Here is a 24,407-nt window from a genome sequence, read left to right on the forward strand (position 1 = left end):
ATTCTAGTAGATAACCTTTTATTGGAGCCTTCCAAAATTTTTATCAGCTACTTTACAAAAACTATATGTGGAATGGCTAATTTTCTAGGAGATGTCATTCAATTCAAGCTAAAAGTGATATGTCAGCCTCATTGTACAACTTATTAGATGAAGAAACTTGGTGGTCAAACTTCATGCTAAATTTGTCTTCAACGACTTCACAATGGATACTTTTTCCTAACCTAAGGCAAACTCTGGAATTGAACCTCTTTTGGAGGCGAAAATGTTCCAATATGTAAGGACGTAATTATGCTTCTTTTTATCTTCTTGTCCTGATGGATCGTCAAAAGTCATGAAACCAAAAGATTGGTTCTTATGTGACCATCTGTGATTTGTATGGATGCTAGAACATCTAAGCTCCTGGATGGACCGTCATTCTTCTCAAAGATAAGTATGCTAGGAGTCGGTAGCCAAAGACCATGGCTAGCAGAACTCCAACTTCCTCATAACCACTGTCTATTCTGATCCCATTAATTGAGTGGCTGATATGTTGGTATTGCACTTTGAGTAGAAGCTTGTACGTGTGATAGTTAAAGGAGAGATAACGAAGCCATGATATGAACACCGGGACATTCTACAAATTATGAATCACATGTTATTTTTTGAATTTGATGCTTTTTAGATGGTAGAATGGTACGACCATTGTATTTAAAGTTTTGGGACTTACCTGCACAAAGAATCCCCCAGCCAACATGAAGGTCATCACAGTGACTGAGGCCAGGGTTGTTGCCCTTTTCATATCCAATAGTGTAGCTCCGATGGCTAGCCCAAGTCCCTATTTCAAAACACATGTTAAGTAAATCTTGTGTTGGGAATTATCTTGTTGAAGTATTGAGATGATCAGGTAAATGGAAGAAAGGCGCACCTGAGCTGCTATAATGCAAAGAAAAACTGTCATCATTGTGAGGAAAAAGGAGCCGGCATTCATTTTTAAGCCTGCCATAAAATATACAACAAGAAGAAAAAGTACTGGCAGCAATAGGTCTAGTGGAAAATCACTTGTGGTTCTAGCCACAAAATATGCGCTTAACCTATACATGTCAGCTGCTCGCTCCTTGCTTAGCATGGCTCTTTCCTGAGGAAACGTAAATATGGCAGTGAAGACTGGGAAAAAACCCCAGAAAACAGCTATGAAGAACAGTAATCCTGCCTGCAATAAAATATCTTTTAGATTGTGACGGATACCTTGTTTCTAGGGGGATTAAGTACTAGTAGTACTGTTTTAGTGTGGGTAACTTCTAATCTGTATATTATCGGCTAATGATTTTGAAAAGTTAAAATATATTACCTGATCTTGAAGTTCTTTGGGATTATCACTACCAGATTGCCACCACAACAATCCCAAAATAGTTGCTGTTGCAAGAACTTGAGTAATCCTCAACCAGCTGAAATAGTCATTCTTCCGTTCTTTAAGTCCTCTCCAAAATAATATGGAATATTGTTCATACCAGCTTGCTCCATATTCTCTCTTGGAAGAACTAAGTTTAGACTTCATTTCTTCATCCATAGATACTGGCTCCATAATATTTTCCTTCTCATGCACAGCAACTCGTGCCTCATAGGCCTCCACGAGATACTGGATGAGAAAAATTTCTTTCTATAAAGAGCTTGCAATGTTAACTCGTTATCTTTTGCATTTTTTTAGCTACGTAAAGAAAATCAACCAACCACCAGTTTAAATTTCTCATTTGTTGTGTCAAAATATATTTTACCTCATGTATAACTGCAGGGTCAATCTTTCCACCCTTTGTTTCTGCTTTGAAGTTTCCCATTTGCACCTTATCTTTCAATTCTGATGGGATGGAAATATCTGTTACATTTCCACTTGCTAGGTCAAGCATGAATTCTGCAGGGTTCATTGCTATAAGGGGGGAACATCCTATAGTAGAAAAGTAAGTCACTGCTTCTGATGCCTTTCCGAAATAAAGCAAGCTCCCTTTACCAAGTAAAATCAACTTATCAAATTTAAGGAAAAGTCGGCTTGATGGCTGATGGATTGTGGTAATTACTGTTTTTCCAGCCTGCCACAGTATTGGACATATTATATAAGGAGTTATACTATTGGAATCCTTAAAATGAAAGAAACAATGTGTTAAGATCCACAAAAATAAAATTGGAGAGCTGTAGTGAGGGTCAGGGAAAGAATTCAGAATTGCTACCTCTGCTATGTCATTTAAGGTCTCGATTATCCTTGAAGCCGTGGTAGAATCCAGGCCAGAAGTAGGTTCATCAAGGAACAACAGTGATGGGTTGATTATTATCTCGTTTCCAATGCACACGCGCTTCCGTTCCCCACCTGAAACACCCCTAACGAAGGAGCCACCAATTATTGTGTCTTGACACCTAGTAAAATTAAGTGTTGCATTGATCTATATCAGGTTTGTTGAAAAGCTTCAGAACCATTCACATCTTTTTTCTGTTTAAGGAAGTACAATATGTCTTGAACTTAAAAGTGTCAGAGGAAGCCGCTGTAGTTACCTCTCAAGTCCCAGCTCGAGTATAACATCCATTGCTCTTTTTTCCTTTTCCTCTTTTGTTAATGTCCTTGGAAGTCGTAGTCGAGCCGCGTATGTAAGTGTTTCTCTTACAGTAAGGTTGGGGAATAGAACGTCGTCTTGTGTCACGAACCCAATCCTGTTTCAACAAGAAGATAATGTATTTCAGTATAAATGGGTTACTATGGTTTTTTTCTGTGACCCGTTTTTTTTTATCCCTCATAGTATCAAATTGTTAATATATGAAATTCTGGTGAGTTGAGTGTTAAATATTGTCCCCGTGACTTTCTTGTAGCTTTATTCTTACGTATTTTTTTCCGGGTAGAGCTGCATAATATAATATACACGCACAGATCTTATGTTAAGTATGTTGAACTGATTCAAGATACTCACCTGCTTTTTAGTGATTTCGAATATGGTTGATCGTTGTAAGTTATTGAACCGCCGATTGAGTGCTCTGTTACTCGCCCTCCGAGTAGACTCAGCAGTGTCGTCTTCCCGCTTCCAGATGGTCCCATCAATGCTAAAACTTCCCCCGGAACAACTGAGCCTGTGATTCCATTTAAAATATCCTTCTCCACCGTCGAAGCTATTCCTTTGAGAACCAACTTGTATGTCACATCCGTGAACTGCATCAATGGTTTAAAATAGACGTTTTTAGGTGGACGAACCCGAATTTCACTAATCATACTCCATTATAATAAGGAATCCTCTGTTACTTTCATCTCTACGACCTTATAATCTTGTCATTTTTGGTGGTTTTGTTGGTAATACACTGTTTTATATAACTCATTATTACGTTGTCCCTTCAATTAATTTGGTTCTTGTTTTAAGGGGGAGTCTTGTACAAAGATGCCATGTAAAATGAAATTCTGTACAAGACTGAACCTGATACCATAGCGATATGTTCAATAAGTCGTATTGATCTGTAAAATACCGTGGATTCCTTCCTGCCCAAATACATAATATCAATCAATCGTGGCTCGACTATTGAACTCGGGATTGAGTTTAATATGATCATCAGTTAACGATGTTTTTGACATAAAAAAAAAAAAAAAAACGAGCACGTCTAGTTCACGGGGTCGTGTTACACACCTTGAGGAAGACTGGTAATGTGGGACTTGCGTGAAATTTCTTCCTACGCTTGCCTGCCTCGAGATCTTCAGCTGCTAACACATTGTACAGGAATGTTACACAGAAATGTACATTTTCATGCTTTGCAAGAAATTCAGACCATACAATCACGACAATGAATCAGATAGACACCTTGTCATATTAAAAAAAAAACAAGCAATTTCTGCACCTTGCAAGAAAAAAGTGACTGAAATTTGAGTCAGCTAATATGTCTAAAGATTGAAAAATCAAAATAATTTTAAATAAATTGAATAAGTGATCAGATTGTGTATTTCAGAGTTCAATTAATTAATTTCACATTTAAGTGATCGAAATCTTGAGCATATAATAATTTAAAAATTCATATATATATACATTTAAGCAAGTATTTGTTGTTTGGGCAGGATAACTTGCCTGGAGAATAGGGTAGACGACGAGACTTATGGAGGATAATAAAATTATTATTCCCCAAAAGATTTATATTATTGGAAATTTTGTGAACCACGTTACTTAGGCCTTTTTACATGGGACTACAACACTGAAATTAAATGCTTCCGTGTCTAAAAGTCGAATTTCTAGAAAATTCTTATTACTAAAAATAATCCAACCGAAGGTAATCAGTAACTCCGACCCTCAAATAATACATTTTTCCTAAATTTGGCATCTATGCTAACATAGGATTTGATAAATATGGCGAGACAGATGGCTCACTATAAATTAAATTCATTAATCTCACTTCTACGTTCATATATAATTTTGTTATGTTATTCACCAATCTTGTCAACTTATGTGCCCACTAATGAGGTGATAGACACCTACTGGATATACATTTTTGATATGTTTCATCACATTCAACTGATGAGTGACACTTTATCGGTGTGCACAGAGATTGACACAGTCGGTTGAAAACGTATGTTTTCGTGTATACTTATGTGATCAACAGAACGGTATGTTTGCAGATTATATATTTTATGACCATGTAATGTGCATTAACATTTCTTTATAATTATCACTTGTACTGATCCTATTTAAAATTAAAGGACTTACGAGTTTCATCGTCGCTGAATGGCTTCAAATCATCAATATCATCTGGTGGAACGGTAAAGCCAGTGAAGGAGAAAGAGAAGCCTAAGCTGGCGCTGGAAGCTCTGCTCAAGGCGGCGCCGCTGCTCAAATCTTCCATTTCGAATTTCATCTGTGCACTTCTCGACTTCCGAATGTGTGTGTTCTTCCCATTACTTCCGCCGCTTCGCCCAGGCGAAGCTGCCAGGAAACTCCTGCTTGACTTTCTTGACAGATTGCCACCACCCTCTGGACCACCTCCAGACGCCGGCACCGCAACTCCCGTCGCCGCTGCCTCGCTAGACGAAAACGCAGACTTCATTGGAGCCAGCGCCGCTGCCATCGCCTCAACTAGTTGATCGGATTTTGTTCGTAGAAGACCGACTGTGGAGTTTGTTTTCTCCATCGCCATAATAGCTGTGGATCGTTTTCTGCATGCAATCACGAGAATTCAAGATTGTATATAATATATAATTGCTAAATATTGTTATTATTACAATGGATTTTACAACAAAAAACAGGCATCCTACTATTTTCCTAAAATCTGCATATTTTGTTTGTGATATTCAACTAATGAAAAGTAGTACACTTACAGCTGAATTTGGAGCGAGGTTGTGTAAATGACATGAAAGGAGAAAGGAAAGGAAAGTCTCTCGATCTGAAGGGAACTCGCGCGCTTGCATTTCTTTTATAAAAGCCAATGAATCTTCAAGTTACACAAATACCCCTCATTTTAATTGGGAGGGATTTACATTTTAAATTTTTATATTCATAATATATAAGCATATCGTATATTTTAAAATATCAATTATTTTTCTACGGTTGCAAAAATTACACTTGAAGCCTAAATTATTTTTAAATTGAATTTCAGTCAATTTAGATTCCAAATTTAAGTTTACGTTGTTTGTTCGAACTTAATTGGGAAGTTTATATCTCTCAGTTCGAAATAAATCGTGTACTAAAATAATTTTTATTTTTATTTTGATGCAAAAGATCTTTCAAAAAAATTATTTATAATACCAAAATTCAGAAGCAAAAGTTAAGTTCTCGATCAGCTTTCGCTCTTACTTGAAAATTAGAAATGAAAAAAAATAAAAAAAATTCCGCTCTTTTATTTTTAGATTTTAAACACGTTAAAAAAGTTCAGTTTAGTAAAATAATCTTTTTAATTTTTAGTTATTTTAGTTCAATCACTAACATGATAACAAAACAAGCCATCGATTTCTGATCATGAACTCATTTTCTAATGTCACGTCAATAGTTCGATAAATATGATTGAATGAAAAAAATATTCAAAGTTAATACACAGAATACAAATTTAGAAAACTTGGAAATTAAAATAATTAACAAGATTTGTTTATATAGACTTTATCAAGACCTTTTCTAACTATTTGTCAACTAGTCTGGACTTTTCAAGTGTACTATACCGAAAACAAATGAGCAATCAACTTCAGTCCAATGTCATTCATCTCTACCGTACACGTGTTCGGACAATTTTTCCCATCCCCATTAATCATGGCATACAATTAGTCACTGTTATCATCGTCCAACCCGCGTTTTCCGATGATGTCCTTAGAGTTGCCAGATCCAACGGGCCCCAATGCGTTTGGGATCATGGGATCCATGTTGGGGCCGTCGGATATGACCTTGTGTTTTCATAAGTGTCACATGAATATCAATTAAATTTGTGTGTATTAAATAATTATTAATAAAATAGGAGCATATCGCCGGAAGAAAGGATGAGACGACCGGCACATCGGAACGAGGTATTAATCAGTAGCGGTAAAATGTTTTGATTCATTTTGTGTAATGATTTTCTGGTTCATAGTGGAATGAAGTATCTCAGTTATGTAATGACAAAAACTTATATGAGACGGTCTCACGTGTCGTATTTTGTGAGATTGATCTCTTATTTGGGTCATCTATGAAAAAATATTACTTTATATTGTGAATATGGGTAAAATTGATCCGTCTCACAGATAAAGATTCGTGAGACCGTCTCATTTACTTTATATAAATACATGGTTTACTTGTCAAACATGAACAATTAGGTTTCATATCTATCCAATCAAAAATTTGACAATATTAATAGGTTTTTGTTTTATACAAATTAATTATAAATTAGGTGCTTGCGCTGCCTGGACGTGACATTTACATGCTGTCAAGAATCAGGTTGCGGCCAAATTTCATCCGAGGTTTCCTCATTTATAGGGCATCTATTTGGTTCTTTCCTAATCATGTACCACTTCTATCTTTTGACTTAGCCTCACATAACAACCACAATCATTGAAACACACACAAACGAAAAGTTGGCTGTGTTTCACTTTAATAGAAAATTTAAATATACATAAGTTAAAGATTATAATGATCTTGAAGCTATAAAATTTGCAAATTTATTTATAAAAATTATATTAAAATTTAAAGATTTTTTCTATTTTGACGACGACGACGAGGAGGAGGACGACAAGAACAACAATAATAATAACCATGATGATGATGATAATCCGATTAGGTTTTGGACATTTAACTATTACATGAGTTTGAACTCACATTTTTTTTTTCAATGCAGTATCATTTATAGTAACCTTCCTAGAATAACAATGGGATGAGGTGGCTCAAGCCGTGGAGATTAACTCTCCATCGGACCCTCATTCTAGGTTTTATTTTATTGACATGAAAATTCTCATCCTGAGTACTTCGCGAACATTAAACCTCCATTCTAGTCATCATCCTCACTTCAAATAATTTAGAAATGATAACGAGTCTCGGATTTGTCATCATAATCCCCGAACTGACATGAATTAAATCATTATCTACATCACCTCATGTAGGGTTTGGGAATATGATGAAGATAACATTCTCATGCACGTACCCGATTTGCTTTGGATATTTTTCAAATCCCTAAATCCATCTCATTTCGGAGGATTTTTCCTGCGGAGAAAATTGTCATTCCAATTCCAAGTATATTTATTGAAAGATACAATATGTGCACTTTCTTTCGAGTCAAAATTTGCTAAATAAAACATATGTTTCGTCATAATTTCATCATTCTCATAATTTTGCATCTTTTGATCGAGATTACCGGGGATGAACATTTCACAATCATTCTCCATGGAAGAAAATGTCTTAAACGGCTAGTTGTTCCATCACCAAAAAATATAATTAATTAAAGGAGACCATCATTCATACTTCAGAAAGTATTACTAACAGTTTAATTACCTCATTTTTATTAGTTAAATTTTCAAGATTTAAAAAAAAAGAAGAAAAATTATTTTTTTTTAAAAAAACTTCACTTAGAAATTAATATCTTAAAAAAAGACAACGTGGCAGCTTAGCTAGATATTGATTATGATGCATCGCCAGATGTATGCTCCCTATAATATATACCCTAAATGAGATATATATATATATATATATATATATATATATATATATATATATATATATATGTCGGTGCTCTATATTAAATTCACATTGAATCTATATTAGAATTTTTTTATTGATTTGATTGGAGTGAAAAATGGATAATATTACATTTAAAAAATGGATAATATTTAATCTTATTTTTTTCTTTCAGAAAAAAGGTCAAATTAAACGAGATTTAGCTAGAGCCTAGATGTATATATATGTATACAGGTGGAGCCAACTGTGCTTCCCGGTGGGCAAAAAGGGCGGTGCCGGCCAATCCACGTGATAGGGACGGTGGCCAGCGTCTGCTACTAAGCTAACTCCGCCACACACCTGGTAACCAAAATATCACGTGAATTAGCTAGTCACGATTACAACATACATAATATATTATTTATTTATTTTTATCTAACTTTACATTCTTGCTCAGCTACTCCTTCATTGGAAAGTTTTGTTTCATTCATTTTCCCATACACCTTTTTCTAAAAAAAAATTATTTAATTATTGGGGTGTCATAATAATATTAATAATAACAATGAATTATGTTTAATTTCCAATTGGCCGACGATCCTAAAATTTGTCATGTACTCGTTGACTGACTGTACGTCAATGCAGTTCAAATCGCCTAATTAAACATCACATATCGATAGATTGTTCTTTTGCTAGAACGATAACACTTCACAACAATCATCCTCTCAATAATTACATCAATTTATAATCAACGGGATATGTGATATTTTTTTTTTCTGTTAGCTGATGATCCTTGTAATTACATCATGAATGTGCATATAATTTGGATTTCTAAGATTATCTTGCTTTCATATATATTTTCCTTTTTAATTGAGATGAGACTATATTCGATCCCCTAGGCACGTAATCTTTTCTTCTGGATATATAGAAAAATTAAGTGTATATTTACTTTTTCATGTGAATGAACACAATGCATCATTCCGTAATATATGATGATTAATTGATCATATGGTAAATTTTTTATATATATTTTTTGAATTAAGATGATCAAATTATTAAAATATATCGAGGATAGCACATGCAGTTGAATTTTGACAAGTGAATGAAATTTCAGAAACAAAAAAGTACTACTAGCTTGTAAATGGATGTACTATGATAAGTGTGTACGTATCGTGATTGGACCAAAAACGAACTCGAGACACATAAACGAGTCGACAAAATCGATAAAACGAAAAGTTAGTACATGTCTGGTTTTGTAAAAATAAACGTAGAAAATAGTGACAAGTGATAAAATGAAAAGTTGTAATCAAATTAAAGTCAATAATTTGCCATATATATATATATACTACAAATTAGACGTACGTGATCATAACATGCATCGTGTGCTAAGGCCTATCGTCAATTTTTATGATAAGGAGATATCACATTAAAAAGGTGACACAAAACCTTAAGGTTTACAAATATGTGTGTCGATATTTGTGTGTGTTATTATTAATATTATTATTATTATTATTTTGGCATTCTTACGAATATTTTTTTGTGTATATCGTGATTATGATATTGTTGTTTCAGTATGTCTGTTAAATTTAATTTACTAAAAAATAAAATCATGAAAAATGTATATAATTATTCTTTGTTTGGTAGACGATCTCTTGATTGACAGTATCTTCCTATTTGTCTTAGTAGGATTCGAAGTATTGATCTTATTGGGTAGAATATTTTCTCTACTATATCATTTAGCGATCAGTCGGAAAATATAAATTTGAGTCCCATGAGATAACCAAAAAATCGTTATATCTTGGGTATATATATAATATATATGCTCGAGTCGAAATCAACTTAAAGTTTTGGTCCAATTTTGATTATGCAATAGCATAGTAAAATGATTCCTTACCATTCATTATTTCAACGATAATAACAATCAAACTAGAAATTTTATTATTGTCTAGCTTTTTGGGTCAAACTCGACCCTTGAAAGCTAGCTCAAATAGGACGATGAGATTGAAAATAAACAACTGGAACGTAAAGTTTACAAGATATTTAGAGTGACCCATACGTTGGATCTAACTCAACCCCGAAAACTAATTCGATAGAGATGATTGTGTGTATCTTCTTCTTGGTTTAACTTTCACGTTTAGATGGGCGAGATATATTTATTTGGTACAGGCATCGCAAATGTTGTGATATTATTGTATTCTAAATTGTAAGGCCGACGATTATATGGTCTTTGTAGCTCTAATGAACTATTGGATTTAATGTCACTGTATGTCCACTATATTTTATTTGCAGTCAACTTAGTACTTGGGCTCCGAGCGGTGATGGAGTGGGCTGGGCCTGCCTGTTGGTTGAACTGTTAAATCTGATCCAGTTCCACGCTGGCCCATTAAAATAAATTAAAATCCGTCCTCGTTGTTTTCAAACAACCTTTTTGATACACATGGTACGGTGCTTGCTGGCCAAAATCGAATTTAGCCCCAATTGTAAAATCGAAAAAACGTACATAACCTCCTCTATAAAGTTTAATGGTATGTAAACTACAATTTTGATATGCCGTGTGATTATTGAGCTGACGCACAACCGCTATACGTTATGAAATATATCAAAATTGTATTTCTATTATGTAAGTTTTATCATAGTGATGAACAGAAAGATGAGACACAATTGATGAATAATATATGAAAATTATATAAAACTTAGTATAAACTCTTTAAAAATCTGATACGAATTAACATAAATATGCAATCTATGTTTCACAAAAAAAAAAATTTCTGCACTCTCTAATCCTACATATTTTTTCTGGATTAAAATCGGTACAAATATTGAAAATATAATACTAATCTATAATATTTGAGTACCAACTATTTTAGATATGATACAAAATATAAGATTTTGACTATAAAACTGGAATAATTATATTAATATCAACAATTGTTATATTTGTTTGATACTCAAATATCATATATTAGTATCAAATGTAAAAGAGTTGATATTCAAATATCATATATTAATATCATATTTTCAATGTTTTGTACGGATCTTTGTTTGAAAAAAGACGAGTCAATTAATATAAATACTTGCTATGCAATGTTTGGGGTACTCAAAAACATATATTATTACCAAATCTGAAATATTTGATATTCAAATATCATATATCAATATCATATTTTCAATAATTATATCAATTTTCATCCCGAATAAAACATTTGAAATCAAAGAGTGCATAAACATTTTTTCGTGGACGAGAGAATATCAACACATATTATATTTAGAGTGAGTTTCATGTGAGACCGTCTCACGGGTCATAATCTGTGAGACGGGTCAACCCTACCCATATTCACAATAAAAAGTAATACTTTTAGCATAAAAATTAATACTTTTTAATGAGTGACCCAAATAAGAGATTCGTCTCACAAATATGATCCGTGAGATCGTCTCACACAAATTTTTGCTTTATATTTAACATGAATGACCATAAACCCAAATTTAGGTATGGGAATTTAAAACAATTTAGCCTAAAATATAATTAAAATAGATTTGTAAAATAAAAATATATTGAATTCCAGAAACATCGGTGATCAAATTCAATTGCAAATGGAGAGAATATCCCCAGAAAGGGACAACTACTCCATGGCGTAAACTTATCTTCTCACCGACTACTCTCAACCTTAGAACCCTGATCGATCCCTTGTTTATACGTAGAGACGCTCCTGTTTCCATTCGACGTACAAAAATGGCTTACTCATCTGCCACTTCTATGGCTGCTCTTCTCCCAGCCAATCCTAATCCCAATACCAAAGCTTACATTTCTTCAAGATTATCCCCCAATAAATTCCCATCACTTGTCCAACCTTCTTCATTTGGTGGAGTTCGCAAATCTTCTTCCTCGGGAAAATGCAGTTTTGTTGTCCGTGCTGTAAGTCTTCCCATGGTCACGCTTTGATTTTCTCGTTCTTTTTCACAATCATGTTTTTATTTTTTTGCCTTTATTTTTCGATTTGCGTCCATCTTGAAATGGGTTACAATTTGTTGGGTTTTCCTGTGAGTTTGTTTTGGGGAAGACCCTCTACTATATTTGGACTCGTAATTCTATTTGTGAAGGTCCGACTTTGAGATGATTTTTGCTGCTTATGTTATCCATCGCTGTAATGGGTTCAGAATTTAGTTCATGGATGTAAGAATTCAAATTTTTAATCTTAAAACTTCGACTTAACTATAATAAATAACTACATTATTCTTGTCTAAATAAACCTTTGTAAATATGTTTGTGACCAAATTTTGTGGAAGTTTGATATCACCTGTGATCTGCGCTTATGGTAATTCTTGAATGGATTGTCTTGATTTGACAGAGTGAACTTCCACTGGTTGGAAATAAAGCTCCAGACTTTGAGGCGGAGGCTGTTTTTGATCAGGAATTTACTAAGGTAAAATGATCAAGAATGCCTTGTTTGACTGTTGACATTATCTCGACGTTGCAGAAAACTAGTGGGACAGAGCTTTTTGTTCTTGAAGAATTTTTTTTGTAGGGAAAAATAGCATGTTTTCTTAATGTAGCTTCTCTATCTAAATACAGTCTAAGCGGCTTCTGAAGTGCTCTTTACGAAAAAGTATCAGTAGTTTAATGTTTTGATGCATTATAGAATAACTTTTATTTTTAAAAATAGAGAATTTGAAAGAGAAGCCCCAAGTCACATTTTTTTGGACTTTTGATCTTGGTTTCTTTAAGCATTTTCTAAATAAGAGTTCTACCGATTACCACTTTTTCTAAAAGTTACTCTTTTTTAACGAGACTTTTCCCATGGAAACACACTTTTACCTTGGAGTTTTGCGTTTAACTTCTTGTGTTGGTTTGGGTAGACCTACGTGTTGCATGTTCCATTTGTGTGTCTGCATAGGCACCTCCTTGTTTGCCTTAATGGGAGTGACATGAGTCGGTGAACCTTCCTTTACAGACTACCTTCCAAGATGTTCAACAAAAGGTTTATGAAAAGAAACACGTCTCAGAATAACCTTAACCTCTTTTTTAACCTTTGGATGGATTGTTTGAAACAAGCTCTACCTCAGCTCAATCATTTTTGTAACACCTCATGTGCAACATAGTGCAATATCTCCTTTCATCTGTAAGGATATTAATACTTATCAAGATTAATTTTTGCCGCAGGTTAAACTCTCCGAGTATATTGGGAAAAAATATGTTATTCTCTTCTTCTACCCTCTGGACTTCACATTTGTTTGCCCCACTGGTGAATCTGATTCTTGAACCTGCGGCCATATCATTTTCCTCATCTTTGAACTAGCTGTCTTTTCTGATTGATGTATGTTCGACTCATTCATGATTTATTTATGATTTATTTTACAGAAATTATTGCCTTCAGTGACCGATACAACGAATTTCAGAAGTTGAACACTGAAATATTGGGTGTATCTATAGACAGTGTGGTGAGTCTTAAAACTTTTTTTCTTGTATCTACATAAGTGGATATCTATGTATACATTCCATATTTTGATTTTATATGGTCTAGAGTTCCAGCTATGAGTATTTTTCACAATCAACTCTTGTTTTATGCTATCCTAGATGAATTTGTGAGCCTTTTGTGTTAATTGACTTGTACACTTACTACTCAAACTAATATGTAGTTTTCGCACCTCGCATGGGTTCAAACGGACAGGAAATCTGGGGGTTTGGGTGATTTGCAGTATCCATTGGTTTCTGATGTGACAAAATCGGTTTCACAATCATATGGCGTGTTGATACCAGATCAGGTACACAATATATATTACTGATTGGTGGCATGCAATTCATAAATCGAGTTTTAAGCATGGATTACGAATCCATAAATTATGAGTGGAGAGATTAATTTGTAATGGTGAGAATCATTTATTGAGCGATCCATTTTAGTATTCATGATTTTACCATATTCTCAGGATCAATGATTAGGAAAGAGCAAATGATGATTTTGATCACTTGTTCTACCATTTCAGGGAATTGCATTAAGAGGACTTTTTATTATAGACAAGGATGGGGTTATCCAACATTCTACTATCAACAACCTTGCAATTGGCCGAAGTGTCGATGAAACGTTAAGAACTCTTCAGGTGACGTAAAATATCAGAACAAAACGAATACAGTTCTAAATCTTCTGCTGCTTTGTCACATATCCTATGATTAGAAAGTCTTCATAAAACACGATAAGAATCTTGTGTACTGGATAAATATTCAATCGATGTGTTTGTTAATCGAAATTATATTTGTATGTTTAATTTCTTGTGCAGGCTTTGAGATATGTTCAAGAGAACCCAGACGAAGTATGCCCTGCTGGATGGAAGCCTGGGGAGAAATCCATGAAGCCGGATCCTATTCTCAGCAAGGAATACTTTGCTGCTATTTAACCCGAGAATTCATTCCAAGTCTGAAAGAAGTATTGGTGTTATTGAGAGGTCATTTGAATTTTTTTTTTCTTTAACCATGTAACTATAGCATGCTTGTGTTGAGTTCTGAGAATGATCTGGCTTTTATTGTTACGGAAAATGTAAATCCCTCTTTTAGCATCAAGCTACGTTCATGTTTTGAATCAACAACCATGGTTCTGACAAAACAACAACTCTTAAATGCTAACAAACTCAATTACGATACCTGCTGCTGCTGCGGTCCCTATCACGCTCTCGTTCCCGCCCATATTCTCTGTCTCGATCCCTTTCTCTAAGCCTGTCTCGTTCTCTAATTCTATGCCGAACCCTCACCTCGTCACGCTCTCGCCCCCGATCGGTCCCTTTCACCAGTACCTGTCGCTAACATAACACTGTCAAACAAATGCCTTTGCAGCGATAATGCTCTCTTCATTTGCCCAATACTATAAACGCCATTCCTTCGTAGATAATCCAAGCATTATACATCTACCCTCATGGCCAGATCTAAATATATAAAACAACTCAAATCTTCATAGCCTATTACTGAAAACCACCAATTCCCTTCCAATAAGAAGTCAGTGTGTGATGAGCCAAGATTATGTATAGATTGTTTGGATAATCACCAGCATTTTGGTTTCTAAGTTGCTTGGAAGGAAGGAGTTTGTAGTGGTATTCTTTGCCTGCGACAATAGATTGAAGAAAAGAGGATATATAATGCAAACATTTCGTTATTATAATATTAACAATTTTAAACATCTAAGAACATTACCGATTGATGGTCTACGAAAACAACTACAAGAGTAAACTTAAGTACTTTGAAGTGAAACAACCACAGTACCGGGCATTTTTAAGTAAAAAGGAAGTTTCGCAGTTTCTTTCGGGTAAATTCAAGTTTGCCTTGACCCCAAAGAATCACATGTAAAGCAGGTGCACATTCTGGAGCGCACTCCAACGGGTAATGATCTATCAAAGAGCAAATCACCTGAACATGAAAAGGATCCCTAGTGTTAAGGGAATTCTTTATGAAATTCTAAAGCTTGGAAGCTTGGGACTACATTCATCTCGAGCAGAAAAATGTTTTAACTTTATAGTTGCCATAACCTTGGTGCAAACTTTACCACAAGTAATTGATAAAGAAGAACAAATTATGCGGCGCGATGATTGGATATCCTCTCACTAGTAGATACATAGAAAGATAATGCTTCAGACCAGAAAATACTTCAAAAGGAATTATATAAAATAACTTTCCTAATTCTCGTCAACAGTGAAATCCAATATCTTCTTGAAGGACAGGGCATAATTAGACATCCAAAATTTTAAGTCGGAAAACAACAAACCAAGCCAGATGCTGTCCATTCAGATAAATGTCATTCCCAAAAAAACATTCCCAATTTATGAAATCATCACAAAGAAGCAACGAGAGTCTAGACATATTGAAGTCTTAACAGATTCCCAGAGAATCAAATGGCCCTATGCTAAGCTGTTTGCTTGGTTAAAGATAACTATCTCTTCATTCCTTTTCCATCATATATTGTTTAAGATATTCCGTTCATAGGTCTCTAATTATTGCACCTCTTAAGGTGTATAAAATGAAAAATATAAGACGCCAACAAAAACATCCACCACCTAACTTGGGGACGTAAATCAAATTGTGTGCTTACGTAGACCAGCACAAATTGCAGAGTAGACATCCACAAGATTTGGTCAAATGACTCAAATCCATTTGTCTCCCAAAATGTAACATTTCGAACTGACAAGATGTATTCAAATTCAATCATGAGGGAACATAAAATTCACTGAATCATAAATTACCTAGTTCTTCAACCTCCCATCCAGCACGTCCAACACCAGGAACTCCAAGAGCATTTTCAGCTTGTTGTGTTTTAGAACGGAACTTCTTTTTAAGATTTCCAAATTCATCGTACATCTCACCATCATCCTGATATCATGGAAAGCAATCTAATTAATAGCTTTGAATCGCATGCACCTACATATCTAAGAGAATATTTACACTACCTCTTCAGCCTCTTCTCGGCGCCGCTTGGTCTCTTCTATTTCTTCTTCATCTAGTTCTTTGTAGCCTCCGCCACGACCTCCTCTAGAAGTGAATCAAAATATATTACCAAGACCATCATTCTGCTAATTTGTGAGGAAGAAGGAACAATTTCATCCACCCATACATACATTCCTCTCCAACTAAAAAGATTTTACACGTGATGATAATTTGAGGGAGGAAAAGAACAGCAATATAGTAATCAATTATGTATTCATCTCTTTGTAACAAGATCATTCAGCGAGAAATTTAACAGAGTTTACAAAGTGCTTCAATATCATACAGCCCATATAGTTGTATAAAATGACATAGGAATATAAAGCAGACAGCCAAAAGGCTAAAAACATCATCCACATACCTCACACCACCCTCGCTATGTCCAGGTTTATTGGTGTTGCAGATGTTACATTTTAGGCGTTTTGCCCAATTAATGTTTCCACACCTGAGGAAAACAGGCACCAACTTTCAATGTCCGAAGAAACATGAAAGCCAACAAAAAAGGCATAGAAAGAGCCATCTTACTGCGAAAGTTGAAATTAGTTAAAATTAGCCAAATCCTGCCCTTAATAATCCAATGCAGTACAAATCTAACACTTGAATTGTTCTCAACAACAAAAAAATCGCCATCTATATTAGTGTTGAATGAAAAGCAACGACTAAATTTTTGCATAAAAAGAAAAGGAAACACCACCAGGCGCCACAAGATTTCTAACCCTCCTGACTTAACTTAGTCAATAATCCTCATAAAAAATAATTATACCGAAAGTACTGCACCATTCTTCAGAAATACAAATAAAATATCTCAAAAGTTAATAGGCTGTTGATTGGGCTAAGTCTGTTTCCAGTAACCTAAATATAAGAATGAGTAAAGATAATCACATTAACTGGTCACTGGTGGGACAGAATGCACAAGTAATTATTAACACAACAAGAAACGAGAAAATCCTGCCTATAGAAAGAACTCTTGGTTGCTGCTGAGGCAAAAATCGATATAAGCCAGATATAAAGAAAGTCTGTCAGTACTTTTCTTGTATATTCTTTTCTTTCCATGTCACACTTCTCACCTGCACCACAAGCCCATTTTTCATCACCAAAGATCCAGCAATGAAAAGAGAGTTTTGCATCCATTCCTAGGAGTATTTTGTCACTCTTAATGCATGTTGTCAGAATAACTAAGAAATGTGAGATTCAACATTCTTATATTTAGTGAAGAAACCAGATGTTCTTCTCTGTAAGTTACGGAGATAGCAAGGAGAAATCTACTAAACCTCAACTTTCATGGACCAATTGAAACATGGTTGAAAAATAATATAATATGTTGGCCAAAAGGGAAAACCTCTATTGATTATCATTCCCTACTTAGAATGCGATACACTATAGCTTATCGGGAGAAATTCTAATTCTTCAGAATCAATGAAGTAAACCATTAAGAGTACAGTAAATGAAGATACCATTTTACTTAAACACAATAAACGGCAAAATATGTCTCACATGGGGCAAGGCCAGTCATTTGGACCAAAAAGCCCTCCTCCAGTACCACCGACTGCGTGATTCTGGCCTCCTAATTCATGCCCATCTCGGCCCCTGCCTCCACCACCTCTAGTGGCACCACTGGAGGACGCCCCAGCAGGAAGCGCAGTTCCACAGCGGTTGCAGGCACCTCGAAATGAAAATTTACATTGCCACAACTGCTTCCACCAAAAAGTATGAGAAGCTATTACCACAACCACTTTTTAAGTGAAATATTAAAGACCACAGGGCTTAAAAGAACAAGAAAGAGCCGCTCACCAATAATTACATCACAGACCTTGTATTTGTACATAGCCAATCTCCATCTTGCTACCACACTTTACCCCTGCCTCTTCCAGCCCCATCATTCAAATCCATAGCTGCTTCCTCAAGCCCATTTGAATCGCTACCCAGAACTGGATCACCAGCATGATTCCCAAGGTCATCTTTGCTCTTTGACTCTGCCGGAAAAACTCCAATTACAGCTCCATGGATATCTTTGTCGTTAAACCATTCAACAGCAGCTGCGGCTGCATGAGGATCCTCATATGTGACTGTGGCATCACCTTTGGGATCATTTGTCATTTTATCATGGTACAACCATATCTTCAGACGCCCACTTCGTTTGTCTTTCTAATAAGCAGCAGTACAGCGAAAAACAACTCAAAAGATTGAGATCATATTATCAATCATAAACACGTGTATAATCATAAGCGCACACAAGAGCACATACATTTTTTCAGGTATATTCACATCAAGTAACCACAAAGTTCTTGTTTTGATGGAGAAAGCTTTCGAGATATATTCTTAATAAAGAAAAGATTAAAAAGTCAGAAAATGTGATTTTGGTCTTACTTTTGCTTCACATTAAGCAATGATAAGAAATTAAAGTAAAAAAACACTCTTTATCAACAATACATCTCAGCATTAAACCTATTTAAAAAAGAACACTTAAATTCCGAACTTAATAAAGTACCTTGCATACGATGTCATGTATTCTAAACAATAGTAGATCAATATGATACCTTAAGCAAGCCAATGGTACCAAAGTGCTCCGCCAACATATTCTCATCCGTCCCCGGGTGCAAATTACAAACATAAACAACCCCCGTTCATGGAGGCTCCTTTACCAGAATATTTCGACATTTTACTCCAATTTCATGAAGCACGGCAGCTAAAATAAAAAGGAACCCCTGTATCCACCCCTTGGATTGCGGAAGCTAGCAAACCACAATATACGAAAATACAATTTCAAAAATAAGAAAGACCATTTAATTGATAACCATTGATACGCATCGCTGATGGTCAGCGAATCAGTGAAGCTAATGATACCGGCCAAGCACCATGTTCCCCCGCGATTCATGACTGGGCGGTTAGGGTTTTAAAGTAAAACAAGTGAAAAAATCCGTATAATAAAAGAAGTAGAACCTGATCTCTCCGGTGCGATGCTCCGCCTTCGCCGGTGTACGCTGTCGAGCGGATGGAGAATGGAATGAAATTTGACTGAAAGTTGGGGACAAGAGATGTAATTTAACGTTCCATTGGAGGTTGTTTCGGTCATTATCTAGTGGCTAGGCCCATCTAATCTTGTTCAGGTCCAATAGAAAATCTTGCGATTTGGCCCATTATCTCAAATGGGCCCAATCGTAATTTTGTATAAGTTCACATTGTGGTATATTTCATAGTCTAATTATAAATTATTTTACATAGAAACTTGGTTTTACAAAAAAATATGTTAATAATACATTTTAAACTTTCATATCAGAATTTTATATTCAGATCTTGAAAAATATGGATAGAAATTAACATCTCAACAAAAAATCGAGTATAATCTCGTAACGTCACACATATCTGGTAACTACGTTACGACTGATTTATATATATACATATATAAAAAAAATTCGAGTTCACCACCATTTGATTATGCATGTTTCAATTGAGTCCCAGTGATATTTCGAAATAAGTCTAAGAATTTTCCATATTAATTATGTGATGATAGTGGGCTTTTAAGTTTTGGTGAAGTTAACATAAACATTACATGGAACAAATAATTAAATGACAACTTTCTAACAAAGGAGTGTGTTTTACGTAATTCCATCTCCTTTGCATTAAGAAGGTTGTCATGTCAAATAGGAGCATGTTATCGTCTTATATCTTTATATTTATGAGACGAGTTAATTCGATTCATATTTAATACGAAAAATAATATTTTTTTTATGATTTTGATAAAGTTATAGATCTATCTCAGGAAATTAACATGTAATACTGTTTCACAAGAGTTTTGTCTAGATCAAATTTTCCTTCGTTAACTTTAATATATATATATAAATAAATATTATTATGTCTTATGTCTAATAAAGTTGCTTGGCATAAGCACCACTTTGCATATATATTTTTTTGAGTAGTATGATATTGTTTCGAATCATCAAGTTATAATGTAATTAGTCGTACTATTGACGAGATTTGAGTGTGGACACGTGCTCATTTCATGCAAATAAAATACAAAAAACAACTAAATCTATCTAAATAAATTAAAAAATCTATCCGCAATCAACGGAACTCGAACTCGAGATTAAAAATGTCTTAGGGCCTCAATCTTAGCAATTGGGCCAAGGCCTCATCCGCTCTTTTCAAGGTCTTACTTGTTTCACCAAGACAACATGAAATTTTGAAGTGATAAATATAAGATGAACGTACTTCATAGATTGTAAGCAGCTTATGCATGCATAATTTATATGAATTATTATATTAATTAAATACTATGACGTGATATTTTATTTGTTCCCAATGTATATTGAATCAAATAAACTATAAAATAATTCTATAAAATGCTCGAACTCGAACCCGAAAAAACGTACATATATTATCCTAATTTTTTTAAAAAAAATAATTCAAACTCCGACTCATTTACATCTCTAATACAACAATATACATAATATATAATGGAGAGTGGTGTTGAGATTAATATAGTATTTACATTTTGAATATTAATTTTTGGATTGTATGTCTACGTATGTATATCTACAGGGAAAAACACAGAAATTATATATACCAATGCTTTTAATCACATGGCTGCGTAGAGCAAAATATGCCTATTTAATTTGAAACTCGAAAGGCATAAAACGGCAGCCCTTTTGAGTAAATAGATAATATTGCCACACCTTACTTTTAAAGGTTCTTTATGTTTTAGTGCTTTACTTTAACCAAAAGAAATGTAAATTAATGGCCTCCTAATCCTCGATTATTAATTAATTAAATATAATTTCTGCATTTGTTTATATTTTTTTTATGATATTAAGCGATTAATCTTAGTCAAAAAGAAGAAAAGATGTATTACCTCCTTTTATTTTTTTGTCGTACCCGCCTAGAATGATGGTAGGATAGAAGCCCAAAAGAATCCAATCCAAATACTTACATGAATATTAATTACTATATAATAAATATTCATATGCACATGTTGTATGCACGTACAATTGATTTTTTGTATATAATTATTTTAGAGTTACTTTCTTTACACACACACACACACACATATATATATATATATATGTATGTATGTATGTATATTCCTTTATTTTCTGTTGAAACACTTTTTTATGAATACGTTTCTTGTGATACGGTCTCACGAATCTTTATCTGTGAGACAGGTCAACTCTACTAGTATTCACAATAAAAAGTAAATACACTTAGCATAAAAAGTATACTCTTAGCATAAAAAGTAATATTTTTTCTGGATGACCTAAATAAGAGACATGTTTAACACGATACGACCTGTGAAACCGTCTCACATAAGTTTTTGCCCTCTATATTCAAGTTTAACAGCAAGCTTCGCATTCAAATTATTTGGTGCTCTTTGTATGTCTTTTCAGGCTATCAAAGAAAGAAGGGAGAAGTAAGCTTTTTGACTGGAATACTACCCTCTCTATGAAGATATTCGCTTGAAATTCAGCACCATTTTTAAGAAATTAAACATTTGTTTGCAATTAATATTTAATCATAATAATACAATGAATATTTAAAAAAATTGATTATCCATATACCTTCCAAGGAATCCATCTAGCAGTAATTGGGTCCCTGAGGAATACAAATTCTTTTTTTTTTTTTAGAATGGAAAAAAACATTCTTGGTGTTTTTTGTAATGTTTCCAGAATTAAATTTTATATGCAAATATACAATAGGCAATAGCTTTTAATGATTGGCGCTTAATTCATCAATGCAACTGTAAGGCCCGAGAAATGTATCATGTTAATCCGAAATGATTTGATAATGGTTATTATAATTGGACACGATTTGCTGATAATTGACATGATTGAGGTTATACGGACTCGAATGAAGAAGCCGGGCGTCGTTGCATTATGAGCCAAGAGTTCGGACAAAATATGTGGCGCCCGAGTGGTAGAAAAGCACCGCCCGAGCGCCAATGTATCACAAGAAGAAATTCGGACAGAACTTGTGGCGCCCGAGCGGTAGAAAGTTACCGCTCGAGCGCCAATGGATAGTAAGTCAAGCACTGAACACTATGTTCGGCGCCCGAGCGGTAGTTTATTACCGCCCGAGCGCCGCTGAAGGTTTGTGCAATTGTGACACGTTTCAGTTGCATGCACGGTGAGTATATATATATATATATATATATATATATATATATATATATATATATATATATATATATATACACGATTCTTGCTTCAGAAGAAAGGAGAAGAAATCGAGAAAAGGGCCGAGGAAGGTTATAGAAAATCCTTACGCCTTTCGTGAGAAATCCGTCCGTCTGTTTTTGAATCCGATTACAGTACTGAGTTCCTGTCAGAGCAGGCTTCATATGGACGTAAGTTTTATTACGTTTAGACATGATTTGAATTTATAATACTGTCAGAATTGAATAGAAACCAGATATAGTGTTTCTGCCACAGTAGATATTGTATAATCGAAGTCAGATTAAAGAACAGACTGTTTCTGTAATTGTTAAGAATTTCAGAGTTGATTTGACTGAGATTCGATATCAGAGTTGTGTTGATATTGATTTTGACTGTACAGATATTGAGATTATAAATTGTACTGATCCTGATTATGAATTCTGGTATTATATCTGTGATGTTGAGATTGACGGGGTATCAAGACTATATTGTTATGCCGTCGAAACATCAGTTGATTAGATTGATCAGATTCAGTAATGATTTCGATTGTAACGTGATATCGTGGATATGAATTAGATTGTACCTTGTTCAGATATGGATCAGATTATATACTGATTTGAGTATTGATCAGAACAGGTTCTGAATTGAGTTATATATTGATATTGTATTTATGTGATTGTCATTGCCAGACCGGGTATGGACAGATCAAAATACGAGACTTCGTCTTCGTCAGAGCGGGAAGACAAAGGTATAAATAAATGTTGATTCGGGATTGCACAACTCGAGTTAGGTTTGACTTGAGTTTCCCTAAATCACATACTTTATTTTATTGCATTGATATTTGCATATTATCAGATTGATATGTGCATGTATTGACTTAGAACAGAGTCAGAGTCCGAGTCTAGGGCAGACAGCCTAGCTAGGGCAGAACAGCCGAGTCTTTCTCAGAACCGATAAGACTCTAGACTTACGGTGTATCGACGCGCTTAAATGTAGATCGACGTTTAATGTAGACACTCGATACAGCATACCGAAGTCTAATTTAGATCGGGATCCCTAGATTAGAATGAGAGATGAGTCAAGTCTTAGATATTAAGACTAGAGTTTGATTTACAGATCCGTATTAATTTATGTTTCGTAGATTACGATTCATGTTTTATTTACAGACTGGTATTGATACATGTTGTTGATTATGTTACATGTGACAAGATATAAGTCATGCGTTTATATATGTTTTATATGATTGCATGTATACATTGTTTATACTGGGATATTTATATCTCACCGGAGTTATCCGGCTGTTGTCTTGTTTTGTATGTGTGCATGACAACAGGTGGGACATGATCGGGGTTCAGAAGAAGATGAGAGATCAAGATTAGAGTGGTGATTTCCGGACTTGGATGTAGATAGGTTTCATTACTAGATCATAGTAGTTGAACCTTAGTTTTAAACTAGATGTATGAGGTACAAGATTTGTATTTGTTATACTGGTTTGTATAATAGATTGATTCCATTAGCTTCCGCAATTACATTTAAAAAAAAAAAATTTTAGACCCTGTTTATCTGAATTGATAATTAGTCCCAATGACGATTAAAAAGATGATTAGCGTCCGGTCTCCACAGCAACTTTGGTTTGTAAAGATTTTTTTCCCTTTCGCATTACTTTTGGTTTAATGAACCATTAGGTCTAAAACAAAGAGGGTCAAAAAAAGGAAAAAG

General features: G+C 34.5%; 2 protein-coding genes and 1 pseudogene across 5 annotated transcripts; 1 reads left to right on the forward strand and 2 right to left on the reverse strand.

Moving 5' to 3' along the window:
• Positions 1–68: 68 nt before the first annotated feature.
• Positions 69–5,432, reverse strand: LOC140839730 (ABC transporter G family member 22-like). Of its 4 annotated transcripts, none has more exons than XM_073206654.1 (11): positions 5,303–5,432; positions 4,695–5,140; positions 3,630–3,700; positions 2,928–3,163; positions 2,518–2,673; positions 2,199–2,382; positions 1,752–2,060; positions 1,328–1,615; positions 905–1,114; positions 707–814; positions 69–613 (listed from the first exon to the last, which is right to left on the reverse strand). In XM_073206654.1, exons 2-11 carry the CDS (start codon positions 5,119–5,121, stop codon positions 392–394), a joined length of 2,211 nt encoding a protein of 736 aa, XP_073062755.1. In that variant the 5' UTR covers positions 5,122–5,140; positions 5,303–5,432; the 3' UTR covers positions 69–391. The 4 variants fall into 4 exon arrangements, with proteins under 4 accessions (XP_073062755.1, XP_073062754.1, XP_073062756.1 ...); XM_073206653.1 differs by having other exon boundaries at positions 905–1,189; XM_073206655.1 differs by lacking the exon at positions 5,303–5,432 and adding an exon at positions 3,430–3,484 and having other exon boundaries at positions 905–1,189; positions 4,695–4,847.
• A 6,233-nt stretch (positions 5,433–11,665) lies between these two features.
• LOC140839734 (2-Cys peroxiredoxin BAS1, chloroplastic-like) lies at positions 11,666–14,652 on the forward strand. The gene is made up of 7 exons (XM_073206658.1): positions 11,666–12,000; positions 12,434–12,508; positions 13,246–13,327; positions 13,444–13,523; positions 13,722–13,847; positions 14,067–14,180; positions 14,358–14,652. Exons 1-7 carry the CDS (start codon positions 11,818–11,820, stop codon positions 14,472–14,474), a joined length of 777 nt encoding a protein of 258 aa, XP_073062759.1. The 5' UTR covers positions 11,666–11,817; the 3' UTR covers positions 14,475–14,652.
• A 53-nt stretch (positions 14,653–14,705) lies between these two features.
• On the reverse strand, positions 14,706–19,576 carry LOC140839733 (transcription initiation factor TFIID subunit 15-like; annotated as a pseudogene).
• Between the last annotated feature and the right edge of the window lie 4,831 nt (positions 19,577–24,407).

The sequence above is a fragment of the Primulina eburnea genome, chromosome 8, assembly GCF_022965805.1.
Source record: "Primulina eburnea isolate SZY01 chromosome 8, ASM2296580v1, whole genome shotgun sequence".
In the NCBI taxonomy this organism is placed as follows: Eukaryota; Viridiplantae; Streptophyta; class Magnoliopsida; order Lamiales; family Gesneriaceae; genus Primulina; species Primulina eburnea.